The 20085-nt window shown below is 41.2% G+C and overlaps 1 protein-coding gene across 4 annotated transcripts in view; it reads right to left on the bottom strand.

The window, feature by feature from the left end:
* Positions 1–20085, bottom strand: part of RNF216 (ring finger protein 216) — a 697454-nt gene that overhangs the window by 623848 nt on the left and 53521 nt on the right. For 3 of the 4 annotated variants that reach the window (XM_069210009.1, XM_069210008.1, XM_069210007.1), the window contains one exon: positions 8603–8742. The exons of the other annotated variant lie outside the window; for it this stretch is intronic. In XM_069210009.1, coding sequence (XP_069066110.1) covers positions 8603–8742 — 140 coding nt within the window. The remainder of the gene's footprint in view (positions 1–8602; positions 8743–20085) is intronic. 4 annotated transcript variants of the gene reach the window in all.

Genomic DNA, 20085 nt, shown 5'->3' on the forward strand with positions numbered 1-20085 from the left:
TAAACCCAGCCTACGTACTCGCCCAGGAAGGTATTTTCGGCATTCTGGACCTCAGTTTCTACGAAGGAGGCGACTGGAGTCTAGATTGAAGGGCCAGTTTTGAGTGAAGTCGTCATACATTTTGCTAAATACCACTTTCTGACCTGGATTTGTTCCAGTTGCACCCTGCTTGATTTATTACTTTGACCTGTATTGTTGCAATCTTGATTTGCTGAAGTTAAAGAATCGCCATTTATTTGTGGAGTATTTTTGTGGTATTTTCCCGGTAATTGCTGAGTGTGTGTTGCACAAATACTTTACATATTGCCTTCTAAGTTAAGCCTGCACCATGCTACCAAAGGGGTGAGCACAGGTTAATATAGGTCTTGTACCTATGATTGCAAAATGATAAAAAAGCAACTTGTACATATTACATTTTTCCACTGAAAACCACCTTCTTTTCGCTATTTGGGTAGCCATAGATTTTGGGGCTTGTCTTTGCTGCCACTCAGAGAAACCAGCAAACATGTAATTTACCAGAGGAGTCCAGGGTTGCATGACTCTCACCAGGTAGTTTTACCAGAAGTCCTTGCAAACGTCAAACTTTAGTGTAAAAACAAAAAAAAAACATTTTCCTCACATTTATGTGCCTGGAAAGTTCTGGAATGTGTGGGGAGTCACACATTTCCTACCACCCTGAGTGCCACGTATCTCCCAATAAGAACAGTTCCCACTTGTGTGGGCAGGTCAAGAGACAACGACACAGAAGGCCCTAAAGCGCTATGTTGAGAGATAAGCAATAGAGGTAGCCGCAGTATTTGTGCCTGTGCTGTGGCCCCTCCCATTGACACCTACGAACCACAGACATTTTAGAAAGCTAGAAAAACTAGGGAATCCCAAGGTGGTGTGTACTGAGTAAGTCCCTCAAGGTGTTTCATACACACAATGCCCTGAAAACCTCAAACTTATCTGAAATCACTAATTTTCTTTACAGGTCTTTGATGGAAATGTTCGGAATCAGCAGGAATCCCTAACATTTCCTACCACCAAGAGTTACCCCGCTTGTGCCAATAAAAATACTATTCCACTTGTTTTGCTAGGCCTTGTGTCTGTGACAGGAATGGATCAAACCAAGGTCAATGACCGACCTGCAGGCTGAGCTAGAGCCCAAAGTCCAAAACTACCCACATAGAAAAAGGGTCACCTTTTCAGTGCAAACATCTGATGCGTCTATGTTGCCATTTGGACCCTTTCCTGTTGCAGGCACTAGACTTACCTTCACAAGTGAGGTAGCATTTTTATAGGAGACTAGGGGGAAATGCTAGGTGGTCCATCCCCTCAGCACCTTGAGACACTCACTGGAGAGTAGTCACACTTTATAAGAACACTGATTGATTGATTAGGAAATTTGTTATTACCCACAGGCTTTAGAAGATTTCTCCACAGAAATATGTGAAAATGTGTGTTTTTATTAGGTTTGAGGTTTGCAACAGCTTTAGGGTGAAATTAATTGGCTAGAGCCACGCAAGTCATGCTGCGCAGGACTCCTATGGTGGTCTGATTTTTAACACTGTGCAGGTTTGCTAGACTTTTCTAGGTGCCGGCTGAGATGGGGCCAAAACTCCCAAGCTACCCACATTACAAAAAAAATAAAGTTCCTTTTTCAGTAAAAAAAAATGTGATATATCTTTCTTGTGTTTTGAGTTCTTTCCTGTTGCGGGAACTAGGTTTACTCACACAACTGAGGTGCCATTTTTATCGGGCAATTTGGGGGGAATGCTAACTGGAAGGATGTCTGACTCCACACAGATCCGAAAACTTTCCATTATAGAAATGTGAGTACAATTTATTTTTCGGCAAAATGTGAGGCTTGCAAGGGATTCTCGGAAAAAAGAAATCTGGTGAAATCCACCCTGGATTCCCCTAGTTTTCTAGCGGATTTGCTAGGTTTGTTTAGTTGCAGGCTGAGAGAGGCCCCAGAATCCACAGTTACCCGCGTTGGAAAAAAAGGGTTCTTTTTCAGTGGATAAATGTGATGCGTCCATGTTGCATTTTAGCCAGTTTCCTGTTGCGGACACTAGGCCTACCCACATAAGTGACGTACCATTTTTATCATACAACATGCGGGAACATAGAATAGTACAACATTTGTTATTACCAAATTGAATTTCACAGCATTTTTACCTTCCAAATGTAAGCCAGTGTGCAAGAAAGAACACATTTAGAAAAATGCCCCAAATTCAGAGATGTACAAAATACCACTGCTCTTAATCTCTATATCTTGTGCTCATTTAAGGAATACAATGGTTTTCTTGATACCCATTTTTCACTCAACATATTTCTCCATGTGACTTGGTCTATACTCTGTACAAAATGAAAAACCATTGTACGATGCAGCTCAGATGCTGGCTCTAGGTACCTCGGGGTTCTTGGCGAACCTAAAAAATGCTATTCATCCCCACAACCAGAAGAGTCAAGCAAACGTAATGGTATACGGCTTATAAATTGCCCATTGTGACAAAAAGTTACAGACGAAAATCCTGTCACAAATGGCTCTTTTTTCCTATTCAAATTCTATATTTATTTATTTCAACAATTAGTTTCTTTGGGGAAACCTTTAGGGCTGTAGAAGTATGACCCACCCCTACTGAATAAAAAGGTCTATTTTTCAGAGATGTATAGGTTTTTCTGGATCACGCATGTGTTTCACACTGATTGCCACCACAAACTGGTAGTAGGTTGAAAGCACAAATAAGAGGAAAAATGGCAAAACTATGGTAAAAATTTAGTTTTTAGATTAAACTCTGCATGTTCCTGAAAGCTGGGAGATGGTCCCTTTAGCACAGCAAACCGCTCATTGATGCCATTTGCAGGGACAAAAACAGACACTTATCAGATTATCCTATTTTTATCAAAAAACTCAAAATGTAGCTATATTTTGCTGATTTTCTCTGTCCTCTCCACGAGAATCCACAAAACCTCAGGTACCTTCAGAATCCCCGGGTTGTTGGAAAAAAAGCAGCAAATTTAGAGTGGATACCTTATCTGGACAAAAAAAAGTTATGGAGGTCCAAGCACAAACTACCCTCATAGCAAAAAAGGGCTGGTTACTGGGGGCAAAAGGCTGAGCAATTAAGGGGTTAAATAATAAGCACTACTGGACCGCAAAGGAGGCCAACCTTCTGCACAGAGACTGGCATACAGCAGACTTCAAGAAGCAGATAACTGTTCTCAGACACTCAGTTTGCTGCAGTCAGGTAAACACTTTTTTTAAACACCAAACCACTTTTTTTTTTCTTTTAAAAACTTTTACAAGAAGCTGAGCACCTCTCACCTCACATAGAGATTTCACCCTTCTACCATGCCCTTCAGTTTTATTTTCTACTGTTCATAATATGCTGCTCCATGCTTAACCCAGACATTATGAAGCAGAGGAAACCAGCCCAAGACTGAAAGACAAAAAGCCCACATGAACACAAAACCACTAGAAAATGGTTCCTTCGAAGATTTACCAAAATCATTGTTGGAGGCATGTTGCCATACCCAGCCTCCTCAATTAGGAGCTCTGCTTACTGCAATACTGAGGGGGAGGTGGCCTACATCTATTAGGGCTTACAGTGAGTTGCATGGCTCCCAGCAAATAGACCACTCCTGAATAGTCCCCAGCCTTTAAAATCAAGAGTCCCGCTTTCTTCTATACTTACTGTAGGGCCACATACTGCTGGTCAAAGGTAATACCAAGATGGAGACAGAGTCCTGCTCTGAAATCCAAAGATGGCTTTTTAATATCTCGACAGGAGCACCATTACATGGAGAGGATTCTAGATCTCTTCACTGCATGGCCTGCCCCAACTTATGTTTTGCGCCAGTCACTGTACCTTTCCACTTCTATGGTTTTACGTTTTGAGGGAAGAGCGGCACAGCACCTGGAATTCAATTAAAGGTAGACAGGCCATAACTTGTAACTTTTTTTTTTGCTTTCTTTGAGGCTCATCTTTTTAGGGATGCTCTCTGTACCAAATCTTTTTCTTCACATGTTTTCCTTGTTAAGAGACGTGTGAGTGGTCTCTTTATTCACCATAAGGGCCTGCTACAGTGTGGAATCTGCAATGTAGTGCTGGTGATGAATGGACAGGCATGGTGGTGTGTGCAAAAAGACAGGACATATATCCCAGAAGATAATAAACAAAGTGTTTTAAAATAAGGCACAACTAGGTCCAGATGTTCAATGTGAGAAAAAGCACACCCTAAAGAAAAAAAAAACACATTATTTTGGCGGTGTCTCAGCCTGTTGACTACAGGTGAGTGGGTGGACTTGAAAGAATAAGGGAGGGGCATGGGAGTGAAAGTGAAAATAATAACTTCTTATTCCTCGTCATATGGTGCCCTGGAGACAGTGTGACTACCCTCAGTGAAGTAGGGACTGGAGTTCAGCAAATTGAGAAGATAAAAAAAATCCTATTCTGCAATATGCTTCTGCATGCCTCATACAACAAAACTAATAGCCTTGTAGAAGCCCTACTCTGTTGCTTATGTGCTTAAGGACTCTGACCTGAACCTATGTAAAGTTCTACCCCATTATCCATTTAAATTTTGGTAGCCAAAAAAAAAAAAATTCTTTGGAAGGTATGGTTGCAGAGGAAAGTTGACCACATAATATATATGTTATTGATCATTAATAAATGTCCATCTAGCCTTTTAGTTTCATGCTCTTGAGATTTGTGTGTACGTTTAATTACATATTTATACCTTCTTTGCAGATTTGTAATGTATTTTCTTTTTGAAGACAAGAAAATGAACATTTGGCCATGCCCCCGTTATCTTAAAAATATTAACAGATAACTAAATCTTCTACTAAAACAATGGAGAAGTATAAATACTACTATTTGAGTGATACATGAAGCATTGTTTTTTTCCCTGAAGGGTAAGCCTTGTTGAGGCTTAATGCACCAACAATGAATCTGTTATAAATGTTGTAGGATTTCACTTTTTATTTACTGCTATATGTTTTCATACATTGTGAATTACATGTGTATCTTGATATAGGAATGTTTAATTTACTGAAAGAAATAACATTTAAACAAAATAAACAGATGGGGCAATGGTGAGGACTTTTGTAAAATATCTACTTGTCCAAGGGAAGAGGTATTTCTGAAATCTACTTCTCACAACAAAAAAACACCTGTCTCAATTTGCCATGCAAAGAGCTGGCAAATTATAGCAGCACTGTCAGTATATAAATGCTCTCATCATGGCTTCATTGTTTATGCCAGAGCTCATGTTATTTCAGGGTTTGGAATTCAACAAGTTTCCGATTTTCCCACCTTTCTGGAATTCTATGTAGTCCCAGTTTATGAGTTGAGTTAAGATGAGTGAAGTGGAATTCTAAGTAATCCCAGATTATGAGTTGAGTTAGATTAACGGAATTCTTTTATGGAAAGCCACCTCGCTCCCTTATTAATGAGCGTAGTCCCTGCATCCGCTTTTTCCACTGTGAGAACAGACCCACATTTACTGGTTGGTAAAAATCACTTTAGTTACCAGCTGTATTGTAGTCTAATCCTGTTTGTATACCCAAGCCCAGCCATGACAGATAGGCATGTAATTCTGCCCCTCGTCGGACTACAGCGTTCTCTGAGCTCCCCTCCGTCATTCTCTCTCCTCCAACTTGCTCCTTAGCAGCTCCCACTCATGTTTATGTCTTGCCCGGAATAGGAGACAAATGTGGGTGATAATACTCACAGAAAATGGAACAGCATGCATAATTCTGCATGGTAAAAACAGGTCTGCAGGTTACTCCCCATTGCATGGGGGTAAACTCGTATCTCCCTGGTAGTGATGAGGTGTAACTCCATGGACCCATCTTTTGCAGGTGTGGATTTACCACCCCATAGTATCGTACAACTTGTAATAAGAGCCTTACAAGAGTTGAAATTAGTCAGAAGTGGTTGTTCTTGGGTTGGAATGCCTCAATAGTCTTCACAGATAAACAAATGTACATGTTGAAGGGTATTTACCATTTCCCAAATTGGAAATTTAATTCTGACAACGCAGGAGTAAAATGTTTTTCATGGGGTGAAAGGGTTAGAAAAAGTGAATTTGCAATTTCTCAACAGGTTGTATCATAAGCAAATATATGCCGGACAGAAAAAATAGAGACAGCAGGTAGGAACTGATTCTGTGTTGCCTGCATGCAATGAAGTGCCACTCAAAGTATCAGACACAATACCTGCAAGAGGCACAAATAGGTGTGTGGTAAACATAGGCAAACTGAACACCTTCAGTCACAGGAATGCAGGCAACACATTCCCAACCTTTGAGGAAGCAATCCTCAAACTCCATCCTGTGAAATGTTAAGCCAGGAAAATTCAAATGGATTCCACTAGCTTTAATACTCAAGACTCACACACAGAGGCCTACTACCATAAAAGCAATAAAGGATTTAAGTACACACTCAAACACATATGATATCAGGGCAAGAAAGCTGGTTTCGCATAACAGTGGAACTGTACACTGGAGGTGCCATTAGGGTACAATTACCTTATTATGCCATTAATTGTGTTTGGCCACTGACTGTGTTTCATCACTGTGCATATTAGTTGTTCAATGTTCACCAGTAGACATTACATTTTGTATTTAGGTTAGCTGCCTATTGACTTTAACGTGGCATTAAACTATTCAGGTTAGCTGCCTATTGACTATCGTGGCATTAGACATTGCAGATGAGCTGTGTTTTTCTACATGGTAAAGCAAGCTTGTGTTTTTCCCTCACTGAACCCTAGCATGATAAGGGAGCGCACATTTTGTTTTTTTTTCCCCTCTGCTCAGCCTTGGGAAGGGGAACGAGCTGCGGAGACTTGGCCACCCTCCGGGAATAATCAAGTGCATACAATTTACTCATACAAATATTTCACCTGGTGGTAAATGTGTACATGTTTTGGTACAGGGATGTCCTCTGAATGGTATTGCAGATGTGTTCCGCTGCCCACAGTATCTGACTGCATGTTAATCTGGGATCCCGAATTGCATTTTGAACCTGACATCATGCTAATCTAGTGTGATCGCAGAGACTTAGGCCTGTCATTTACACTGCAAGGTTGAGAACCGGTCCTGCAACCTGCATGGGGCACAGCAAGACGGCTAGTCATAGTGAACAGTGAACTGCTGTCCCTGCCTGGGGTTCACATTTGATGATGATTGGCATGACAAGGCGTTTTTATTTTTGTGTAGGTATGTTTTGCTTTCACTAATGGCCGAGCTGAAAACAATCTCTGGAATACACTTCTTAGTTTAAAGAAGACATTTATTATTACTTCACCACGAGGTTCCTGAGAGAAGAGATTAGTAGGTTGGAGGCACACGATTAAAAATAGTCACAGCAATGAAAGGAAAATATATCAAAGTGATTCTCAATTGCAATGTACACAGCAAATATATGTGATTATATTATAGCATAACTTCAAAGCAAAGAATACAAATCTAAATTCATCACTGTAGTAAGGCCTATCACTGCTCTTCATCTTTCTCATGCCCACCCCCACGGGACAACATCAGGCAGCTGGCGCCCGCTCCCGACTGAAGTCTCGGAATTCCACGCCACTGAACAATTCATCTGTTTTATATCATTTGAATAGAGAACGTTCCGGACCCAGCTCCCCCCCCCCCCCCCTCCTGAAAAGAGGAGAATTATAAAAAAAAGTGCTGGCTACTGTAGATCAGAGTTGGGAGAAAAGGAAAACAAGCGTCGGAGGGTGTACCAGGGTTGTGTTTCAGGCATACCATGCAATTTTTAAACACATTTTCTGCGCACTTGGGAATTCCTGCATTTTGCCATACTGGGGCCAACAACTTACAAATCCCTTTCACACTGATGTGAGCCATTCCATGAGCCATTGTAACTACTGCAAGCACATATGCATCGGGTAGCAACCATCTCTGATGTTCTGACAACTCGACCCAACAACCATTCGCATCCAATTTACCCGTACTTTCTCTCCACACACTCAATTCTCTCTCTGTGGCTTCAGCTTGAATCGATTTCACGCTTTCTATCGTGTCTTCACACATTCCAACATCACCAATCCATCTTGCAGGGCCCGCAACATACATTCGGCTCATCATATTCCTTGCCGTGTCTTTTGCGACCTCGTCAGCAAATGCATTCCCACGACCAACATCATCAGTCACCTTTTTATGTGCGCTACACTTCACAATCGCAACTTGCAACGGTAAAGTAAGTGAATCAACCCTCCACTTGATTATTCCAGGACATCTTTATGTGTTGTAGAATTCCCGGAGGACTCATGGGACACTTTGTACACAGTGTGAAAGATATTTTCACTCTGTAACAAAATAATCTCTTATAAGAAATAACACATACATAATTGCAATGAGCACTGTGCTCTAGTAAGTCACAGTTTATAAAGACAATTGGTTGTGGATTACCATTGACAAATTATCTTTGTGGGTCTTTAGGTTCCAGGGCATTAAGACATGAACACAACAACTTACGATCAGAACTGTAAAAAAGGATTAGTCAACAGTACAATGAATGCACAGTTCAATTAACTTCACATTTCCTTTTATCATTCCTCGAATCTTGCGAAATATTGAAGTAACTGACCGAAAGGATCACTACATCTTCCTCGTCATCCTCTTCATCTTCTTCATGGTTCTCTGCTATTGTGCATGTTGTCACCGACATTTCCTCATCAGAGTCATCCGATATTGTAATAAGCCCGTCCTCTCTGTGATTTACCCAGTCTAAAAAACAGAAATTATCCAAGTTGCTTGCAGGATTCACAAACAGTGAAAACATCATTTAACTTAGGGCACATCAAGGCTACATCATAAGACATCTACAAATCACAATAACATTCACTGTCTGCTGTTGGATGTATTGTTAGTTTACAGTGGGCTTGGAGCCTGCCCATTAATTACCTTTGATTGTTATCACCGTCAATCATTTGCTTGCTTCTTATGCATCAACCGTGTGAGCTTTTATTCCTCTACTTGTGCTTGTCTGTTCCCTGAAGCATGGATGCATTAGTGCATTTGTGATTTTTGTTTACGCACTGTGAGAGAGTGCATGTGTTTTCTATATGCCTTGTGTGCTTCTCTCCACCGTCAGCCAGATTCAGTGTTCCCCTCTTGCACCAATGTGCTTCTCCCAATTACCCCATGTTGCCTTCTGTGTGTTTTCTCCCCAGGAGCTCGATGTTGTTCTCTTTTACTAGTTTGACCCTCCCATCATCGTCCTAATGTTGCTTTCCTCTCTCTAAGCTTCTTCTCTTCCTCTGTGTTTCTTCTCCTCAACTGGCTTAAAAAAAATTAAAAAATCCTTCTGTGCTTGTTTAAGACCACTGACGAGACCTACCGGCTTTGCCAATGCTTGATCTTTGCAGAATCTCAAATCAGGATCAGCTGGGGAATAAGAGGGTTCCCTAATTACATGTAAGGCTCTCCATTCTGGATGTGCACCCACACAGACCTGCAGTTCATCGGACACTGGGCAGGTTAAGTGAGCTTCTCCCTCGATTTCCACTTTTCCATGCAACCCTTCTCCACCCCTCCCAAACTCCATCCCACTCCGCAATGCACGGGTGAGTGGCATACCTGAGAGGGACTGAAGGAATGTGAATGATGTGCATTTCTACTTCACACTACTTCACACTTTCTAGGTCTAGAAACTGCCTTTTTTACAGCTTTTTCCATTGATGTTTTAATCCTATATTCTCCATCAAGGGTCCCACCTCTGTTTATACGTATCACATCAGCGCTCAGTATTTTTAAAAGTTTAAATAGGTTAGTTTTTTAATGGCTTACTGACTTGCTGCCTCCCTTTTCGTCATTTCATACCTTTTACTTTACTTTTGCTCTTCTGACTTTCTGTCCCCACATTCTGAGGCAACCATCTTCGTCTCACTGCATAAGGTTGTTCGTGGAGTTCTCGTTTATCACAGCTGACAGAGGAGGGGAGACCACATCAGTCATTTTAACACTGCTGGGAACGCAGCGGCTCACCAGAGGCAAGCCTGTCTGTGCACCAGCCAGGCAGAGGGCAGGAGAAGCGGGCTCTTCTACACGTTTGGCTTCAGGTAAGCAGATTGGAGATTCTCTCACTTTACTATAAATTTGCCAGTGTTTTGATAACTCTTATATCCATCCTCATCTAACAAGCGCTCTGCTTGATAGCCACATCCCTTCCTTTAGTATGACTTTGCTACATAAAGAAAAAAGAAGTTAGCAGCCCAACCTAAACTAACCTGTGCATGGTTGAACTTGATGTTCATGATGAAACACATAATGGAACTTTACAATTTTATTCTCGAATTTTCTCTTAACATACTTTTTATAACAGAAACCTAACTTACAGACTCCTCCGGGTTAGCTGGTTTTATAATTAACATCAATTGCAACATCACACTTACAGAGTGCAGTCATAAATAAAGAGGTCATAAAAGTCATGCTTTTTATCCCAAGGAATTATTCCACCACTGAACCTTTGATCATTAATATCTATTGTAACCTTTCTAACATCCCAGTTTGGGCGTTAACCCTTTAAATCATAACAGTTAATTGTCATGGTAGATGATCCAAATGAAAAAAAAAATGTCATTGGTGTGATGTAAAAATGATTTAACATGAATTATAAATCAACATTTTCACCACCTTAAATAAAACATTTAGCACTAACGCCACGATGTTATTTATGTTGCACTAGCCAGGGGAAAGCTATTAATGCAGCAGGTTCAGTGCCTTTGAGTTCTGGTTTGGGGGCTAAATGCCCTTATCTTAAAACAAAAACGAAAAAATCAAAAAAATAATGAATGCACATTAAAAATACCATGACACAAACCATATAATATGCTATTCATAAAATTCTACCTGCACAACTGTGACTCCCCACTTACCTCCCAGGGGAACGCCTGATGGCGCAACTCCCGGCTAGGCCCTTTGGAATATCTAGAATGTCATTGGCTCTGGTGTAAGCAAGGATGATGAGCCCTCCACCCACTGGTTGCATAGTAAGACAGTCAACTTAAGAAGCCGCTGATCCATCATGCTGCATTTTACTCTATATCTGTAATAATATTTTGCCCATCATTCAAACTACAGGGGTACAGGATCATCCACAGTCTGGTTCGGAGGAGTATATCGTGGGTGTTATCTACTAGAGTGAACAGCAGTGATTACTATGGTGTTAAAAAATAAATAAATAGGAGACCTCAAACGTAACAACCGCAGATGGCGACATTTGATATTCATGTATGGACTTCTCTTCATGGGTGTATTCCTGTGCATGTAGTGGTGAAGGGCTATCCACCTAATCATAGCCCAGTGCAGTAGCTGATGACGCTGAACAGCTCTAGCCTAATTATGTATGCATGCCACTGTGTCACAACACATGCATGTATGTATCATGACAGGGGCAGCATTTTTTTTAAATTCAGAGTTCAAAGAGATAGCGAGAGAGACAAATAAAGAAATTAACTGATCACATTCACAGAAAGGAGCAGCCTGGTAGCAAACTGCAGCTGCCAGGCTCACCTAAATTTTACTAAAAAAATTAAATGAAAAAAGGCACAGGATGGAAGAAGAGAAGAATGCGAGAGGGAGTCAAGTCAATCAATCAATCAATCAATCAGTGTATTTGTAGAGCGCACTACCACCCGTGAGGGTCACAAGGCGCTGAGGGGGGAGGGAGGGTGCTGCTACTGCTCAAATGAGGGTGGTGTTGGAGTTGGTGTGGAACTGGAAGTGCAGGTGTTCGGCGGTGCCGAGGGGGTCGTCGGTATAGGTCGTGACCCTGATAGTTTTCTTGTGGTCGATGGCAATTCCGCCTCCGCCTCCGTTGGTGCGAACCCTGCGGGTGATCCTGTAGCCATCCGGAATGGCTATGGCGATGTCTGGGGCCAGGAGGCATTCATCCAGGTCTCCGTCAAGAAGGCAGACTGGGGTGGAGGTGTTGAGCAGGTCCCAGAGTTCAACGGCGTGTTTGCGTGCAGAGCGGGTGTTAAGTAGGATGCATCGGAGGTAGTTGCGGTCAGGCTCAGCAGGAGGTTTGGCGATTTGGAGGCTGGTGACGCTGCAGTTCCGGCCGGTGAAGCGTCCCTGGGTTTGATTAGGGGAGGCCAGGAAGCAGGAGTGTGCTCGTCCGTTGTTGAGTGCGCGGAGGGTGCTGGCGGTGTAATGGCGTTGCTGGCCGTGCTGGTCTTGGGGACCAGGGGTCCTGGCGCTGGGCGCGGTCTGGGCGCAGACGAGGTTGCCTTAGGCACATCCGCCATATAAGGGGAGATGGGAGGGAGTGGCAGCAGGGAGGAGGAAGGGGACAGTGAATGGGAGAGCAGGGGGCGGGGCCGCAGGGACGCAGCGGCAGGAAGAGGGAAATTGAAGTGGAGGGCGGGGCCGCAGGGACGCAGCAGCAGGGGCCAAAAAGTAGAGTAGAAAGGAGAAGCATCCAACAAGGGAATAGGGTACAGAGCAAGAAATCACATGCAGTCTTGTGGAGAAAAAAAGTAGTTCCCTGAATATTAGAAGTGGAAGGATAAAAATCATCCAATGAAAAGGATGGTATAGAAGCTATGATCCTGTGGAGGGACAAACAAAAGACAAAGAAGGAAATCCACTGAATATGAAGGAAGGAAGATAATAAGATTGACAAGAAGCACAACCAATGATAAACAATGGCCACACCTAAAGTTCACTTTAAGTGTTTGTAATGTACATAATATGTCTTTTGACAACAACCAGCTAGAGCGGTCTTCAACCAAGTAGTAGGCGGAAGAAACATGATTGACAGCTAAACAGACTACTAGATGAAGAATGCTGGCCCAAATCTTCGCTCTATATGTCTAGATGTATATTTTATGATTTTATTACATGAAGCTGGAGAGACAGCTGAAGTGATCTCTAGCTCCAATCTAAAAACAGCATGCACCTGTTGCAGACCCAGTGTGATTCAACCCCCACACCCCGACTCTAAGGTTAAATACTGAAGATCTTTTTAAATTCTGCTGGGTCAAGACGCAAAAGTTCAACTCTTACTAAGCTGTCAATTCATGTAAGAGTGGTACACACATTAAACTGTGAATACCACTAGAAATCGAAAGGTTTGAAAAGTAAAGCATCCAATGCCCATAGTTAGGGGACACTGCTCTCTTTGCAAGCAGTGGTAAGTGAGAAGAATGTAATCATATAAAATTCATAGAAATAGTTACATATGCATGATCACTATTGTAACTGTGTAGTGGGCACTCATGCCTGGCCCTTCTTATGTATGCCAGTCCGAAATCATTGATTTTCTATGTTTTATCTGATTAATAAAACTATTTAATACAATATTATCTCAACTGCAAGCCCTAGCTAACAACAAATCATGACAGACATTAACTTTTCTGTGTGCTGTACCATGCATAAACTAAACATAAACTGGTAAAGCAAACCTAAAATAAAGTGTGCCATTTATTCTTTAAACCAAATGTCCAATTTAAGTTTGTATGGGCAGACCTATGTCGCACTCCTCATAAAAGTGCTTACAATGAATCAAATGGCACATGTACATATTGCTTACAATTAATCTAACTGGACCATATTCACGTAGGCATGGGTTATAATGAAAATCTGCACGGTTTCTGCCATCTTAGCCCTAAATGTGTAGGTAGTTTTGTTTTAAATTATTACACTTTGTTCATTATTTCAAATATTGAATTGTCTTTAAAACACAGCTCCTTAAAACAACAATTCTAGTCTGGGATTTCCCAAGCATTTTTAAAATATGGCAAAATGTTGTTGGGAGATGAGACAGGCAAAGAGGTTTCTGTATGTAAATTAACAAGCACAGGCAAAGTCAATGAGACCTATTGGCTTGGCTAATATTTTTAGCCATGCTGTACAGCATCATGACTCAAAACGACAAGCACTGGCAAAGCCAATTGGTCTTGCCTTTGGGACCTTATAAGTATTTAGCCATGCAGTCCATTATATTGGCAAATGAAACATCTCAAGCCAACTCTGTGTAACCACTGGTGACCCCATAGAAGGGTCACACAAACGCATCAAGAGTGTTTAAACAGCCATAGTGTAATGAGGATATTATGCTGGCATGAATTATGGTCATAACTGCAAAAAGGAGAGATCAATAAAACATATTCAGCCCCTAGAAGGCGTAGTGCATTACACATTTTCAGGCCTACTAGGATATTATTACAAACAAGGACCTTAAAACACAAACTACTCTCAGCTGTAAAACAAAAGTTCCAGTCATGAGACAGCTTAAAAAGACACTCAATGGTGTGAGACGATTTTATTTTGGGGGTCCACCCCAACCTGGTGTGGGGACCCAGAGATGCCCTAGAGAGAAAGAGGATGTCGTGCTGAACATTTTGATGGTGGTCCCATTGTCCTAGGACCACCACACAGTGAGATATGGGCATAAATGTTTTGCAAAAGAAATGCCTCACAAAGCAGTGTACGGGTGAGCTTCTGAGTGCAGCGAATACTATAGTATCTTGACTGTAATGCTCAGAACAGCCCATAGAAGGCACTACAATACAAATAGCATTTGTAAGAAACATGGTCATGTAACCATATAGTCAGCCCCTAGAGAGCATAATCACATGAAAATGGAATGGCAGAATGTAATGCAGTGTAACTATATTTATAGAAACTAGCGGGCGTAGTGCATTACACATTTTCAGGTCAACTATAATAATATTACAAACAAGACCCTTCAAACACAAACTACTCCCAGCTGTAAAACAAAAGTTCCAGTCATGAGACAGCTTAAAAAGACACTCAATGGTGGGAGGGATTATTATTTTGCGGTCCCACCCAACCTAGTGTGGGGACCCAGAGATGACCTAGACAGAGAGTGCGTGAAGTTGAATGTTTTAAGGTGGTGCCATTTTGTAGGACCACACAGGCTGAATTGTGGGCAAAAATGTTTTGTGAAAGAAATGCCCTGCAAAGCATTATGGGGCAAGTTTCAGAGCGCAGCGGAAAATGAAGTATCTGGACTATAATGCTCAGAACAGCCCCTAGAGGACACCACAATAAAAATAGCATTTGGAAGAAACATGGTCATGTAACCATATAGTCAACCCCTAGAGAGCATAACCACATGAAAACACAAAAGCAGAAAGTAATACAGTGTAACCATATATTTAGCCCCTATCACAAACAAGTCCTTTAAAACACAAACTACTCCCAGACATAAAACCAACGTTCCAGCCATGAGAGAGCGTAAAGAGACACTGAATGGTGGAAGAGGTTATTATTTTGAGGTGCCCCCAACTTAGGGGATTAAAAAAAAAAAATAATAATAATATTTACAAATAAATAAAAAAGAACCCCTCCCCAGCTTGCAGCCTTTGGGCGCAGACAACCCAAAAAAATGGTAGCATGCCCAAAAACAAGGAAGAGGAAGTAACAACATACGGCCACAGAGCGCGAAGCAAAAGAAACAAAGGAATACACCACACTAAGTTACATTGCTGATTGTGCAATAATCCATGTAACAGGGTTAGTCTCCAAGGCAGTAACATTTGTATGTTCCTCCCGCCTCAAGGTGGGACAAACGTAAAGCATTTACCTACGACATCAAGGGTATATTGAAAGGCACGCCAAGGAATGAATGAAAGTGATGAGCATGGGATGGGCGTGGTTAAAGCCCATGGAGTAGATTACAGCATGTCGAGGGAGGAGCGTATGCGGGCTGCTAGGCTCACTCATGCAACAATCACACCTGCGTCCTAAAAATGATAGAGGCTGTTTTTTTTTTTTTTTGTTAGTCTGCTGCTCCACTTCAGATAAATACATTTTTAAAAAGTGCAAAGCATCTTTTCTTTTTAGAAACAATTAAAATTGATGAGCAGGATGCAGGAGTGGGTAATGTAAAATGGTGAGTGGGGCAGAAACACGGTGGCTGCCGGGGGAGGGGGCCGAAGCACTATGTTGAGGGGCGGGGGAGAAACAACAAGAGAAAGAGCACAAAGCAAAAGGAGAAACAAAGCTGAAAGAAAGCAGCATGCACCGTCAGGAGAAGACGCCCATGTGTGAGAGCAGCACAAGTACAGGTGGAGGGGAGAGCAGCATGTGATTGCCAGAGAGGAATGTGCGCAGGGGAAGAAAAGTACACAAGGGGGACTTCTGAAAAACACAAACTCAACTTCTGAAAAACATATGAACTCTCAGTGAGGGCTTAAACAAAAAGAAAAAAAAAAGTATTTCCTAAATGTAAGCAGTAGAAGCATAGAATCCAGCCATTAAAAAGATTTTAAAGAGACTGTGCTTAATGGGAGGGCCAAACAAAAGATGGGCAAGCAGAAACAAGAAAAGAAACTGCAAACAAAGCAAGCAAATAATGACAAAAAAGAAATGTGTAATTAACAGACGGGCTTTAAAGCCAGGTAATGTCATTTCTGTACTGTCTGGTAGGCACGACCTAAAATGGGAAAGGTCACAGAATGAAAAAGAGTTTGTGCTTGGATAGGAGAGGGATCCATATATTTGTTAGATGAAGGAGTACTCTTGGTATGCCTGAGGGAGTATATTCCTACATGAACATTACCTTATGCTTGCAAGTGGCAATAGGCAAAATCTAAACACTGTGTGAAAAATTCTTGTAACGAGGTGGGAAAGCACCAACAATAAAACAAGTGTCAGATAAATGGATACTTTTTGTATTATATGAACATCTTATCGTTTGGTTCTATTTCCAAGTCTGGACTAAATAGTTCAACAGACAAGTCTAGAATGTAATCAATCAGTCGCGGGTTAGTAAAATTATATTAAATCTGATAAACGTTGCTACTACATAAACCTTAGACCAACAGAGACAAAGTGCTCACTCATTCGGCCACCACTAAAAGCTTTCTTAATACCTCCTTTCATATACTCAAGTCCACAGTCCCCAAAAACTATGACCATCATTAAACAAACAGTATGAATGTGCTGCGCAAAAAATAAATAAAAAATGAACAAGTCCTCCCACTACAAAATATTCACCACCACCACCACATGGGAACTTAAGGGTGCATCTTCTTAACTGCCCTTACCGACCTTTCCTCCTAAATGCGTGATTGGCTCCATCCTCCTTATTGACTTTACTTTCATTACCAAAGCCTGCCATTCCACAGTGCCCCAAACCATAACAGACACTTGCAGCAATTTAAATGAGCAATAGACAGGACCACTACAGTAAAATGCAGAGCCCTACATCTTCCCTTGTTTTTGCTATTTATCTCAAGCTAATGTTTTCCTGTGATCATACCAGGTTTTCATGTGCCCCCAGAAGCTCAGCCAAATATTTTACTGAGATGAAAGACACCAAATCTTCGAACACTTTAAATACATCCTCAGAAAAGCTTGCCAACTTTAACTGATGCAGCCACTGCCGCAAGAAGCGCCTAATAACAAAATCAACCAAATGTTCTTTACATACTGCTCTGGTATCTACCAAATCCCCTACAGGAATTCCAGATCAGGAAAATATTACCTTCATAAACTATTAAAAAATGTCCTACATGGAAAATCAATTTTAAAATAAAATGCTCCTGGTCACTGGAGAAATGCAAAAACGGTGGGCCAAATTACGGGGAGAGTTCAATAAGTTAGGTTGCAAGGATAAGCACATAATACAGAATATTATGTAGGTAAAGGAAAATCCATTAGCACATCAAATAGCTTTAGAGCCATTTTAACACGTCTGTTTATACAAAATGGATCCTAAAGCTCTAGAGAATGCAAGAGTATGGTCAAGCTCATGCTATTTTTTTCTACTTCACAGCTTCAAACTGTACCACTGCCAAATTAATTTCTAATCTAGTTTGTCTGAGAAGGTCAAAACCAAATCAAATAACCACATCCAATCATTTAATGCATTATGACACTCCTTACTCAGAACAAGTACTCCACCCACAAGGTGTTTTTTTCTATGTCAGCCTTTTATTTATAAAGTTACCACCTCACACTCACTTGGCTCTATGGTATTCTTTGAACTGAAATAGACGAAACAGGCTAACCAATGGGCTGAGAAAAATGAAGAAAGCAAACAAGGGTACAAGTTAAGGCCGAGGACAGCTGGTGCAAAGGTTTGCACCCACCTCAACTCATTCTATATCGATACAAACTGAATAATTTGGCAAGTTATGAAGGCTACAGCAAACAAGCATCCTGTTTTATTCTAGACATTTGTAAACCGTATTATCACCCTTAAGTGTATCCTGGCGGTTTGGGAGATGTGGGGAGAATCAAACCTATGAGGAATTAAAACAGTAACTATTTTCAGAAAGAAAGACTAATCTAGCAATCGGAGAATATGAGAGCGAGTTCCAATTCATAATATCAAAAAGAAAAAAACAACCATCCTAGAAATGTCACTGGAAGGCAGGTCTGAGACAGAGTGTAGGAGAGTAAAGAACACATTCCTGGTGGGGACCGACAAATCGCTATTGGTGCACAATACTGTGGATCCCAAAGGACTTCGATATTATGTGATTGGGAATACCAAGCCAATGAAGAATAGTGCAAACTGAAGAGATGTGCGACAGATATCAGAGATTAAAAATTAGACTAACTACTTTGTTTTGATTGCAGGTAAGGTGTACCACAGAGTATGAAGGTAGTCAGAGAGAGAATTACAAAAATGAATATGAGGCAGGACAATTACCTGAACAACTAGATATTGTGACAGGAATGGATGATCTTGCAGACCAGGCAAAGATGAAGAAAGCAGGAAGAAGAAATCTTCCTGATTTGTATAGAAAGGGATAGACTTTTGCAAAACAAAGCCCAAAAGCCACAGGGACAGGCAGAGAGCCTAGGACAGAAGGCAATGAGTCTGTAGACTAGTCTAGGGTGTTATGCCACATGACAAGGATCTATAGTCTTATCTGTTGATTTTGAGCAAGTTAGAACCCATCCAACACACATCTCTTTCCAGATAGTCCAGAAACTCTGACGGTTGCTACAGTACACGCAGTCTAGTTTGGCCAAAATTTGAGCATCCCAAATACATCTGTATTACACTGGACAAAAATCAGTGCTAGGATCGCAAACTCTTTTTTCACTAAATGGTAGCATCCTTGAGTTTCTTACCACTGTCAAGCTAGCGATCTACTGATCGACCTTGCACCTCAGCTGCTCAAAGACCCTCCCTTTCCTATCAGAACTTGACGAACAGCTCTCTGAAATTCCACTCTACAATTAAAGCCAATTGAGACACTTCCATTTTGTCTTACTTTTGTTCGATCACTAGACTATCTGTTATGGATAAAGTGTTGGAAAAACTGTGGTGTCACATCATCAAGCTTTACTGTAAAATCAGGGTTTAGATCCAACCATCGTACTGCAACCACCCTTGTAGCCCTTTGGGATGACACTTTGAGGATGATGAACAAGGAAAAAGCTGCCTGACGGTTATGCTGAACCCTTCTGAGACATTAAACACAGTGGATCATGGTATCTTTTTTAACAGCCTTTGCTTGTGGTATCAGTCGATCATATAACAGCACAACTGTTTAGCACTTTATTTGGTCCTACAAAGTCATAGATCAGTGAACCTCTAAGGAAATAGTCTTAGCATGTAGGTTCCATTAAGGATCTCCATTACCACTACACTTTTTTTTTTTTTTTTTTTTACATCTGCCTTGCCAAACTATTTGGCATCTTTGCTAACAAGTCCCTTTGCGTTCAAAAATATACCACTGACACACAGGTATACCTATTTCTTTATTGACATGTGAACCTTCAACCGGTTCTCACTAGAACAGAGGTGTGAATGGCCAATAACTGCCTTAAGCTCAATTATCTGAATGTTAAAGAAAGCGCATTATCGTTGGATGCTACTAGAGATTTTAATTTGATCCCTCCCTATTTCCATAATCCTTTAGTCATAAACTAGATGTAACAATTTTAATGCTGACCCCTCACCCGATCACTTGACACCCATGTGAGCATGGTAATCAGCAGCTTCTTCCACTACATCCAGAATCTGAAATCCATACTCCTCAGCTCCCTCTGGGAGAAAACATTCAAAGTTGTAGGCACCACCATCAACTAATGGCCTGATTACTTTAACTAATTATACAAAGCTATCCCATCATA

Source organism: Pleurodeles waltl, chromosome 10, assembly GCF_031143425.1.
Source record: "Pleurodeles waltl isolate 20211129_DDA chromosome 10, aPleWal1.hap1.20221129, whole genome shotgun sequence".
Classification (NCBI taxonomy): domain Eukaryota; kingdom Metazoa; phylum Chordata; class Amphibia; order Caudata; family Salamandridae; genus Pleurodeles; species Pleurodeles waltl.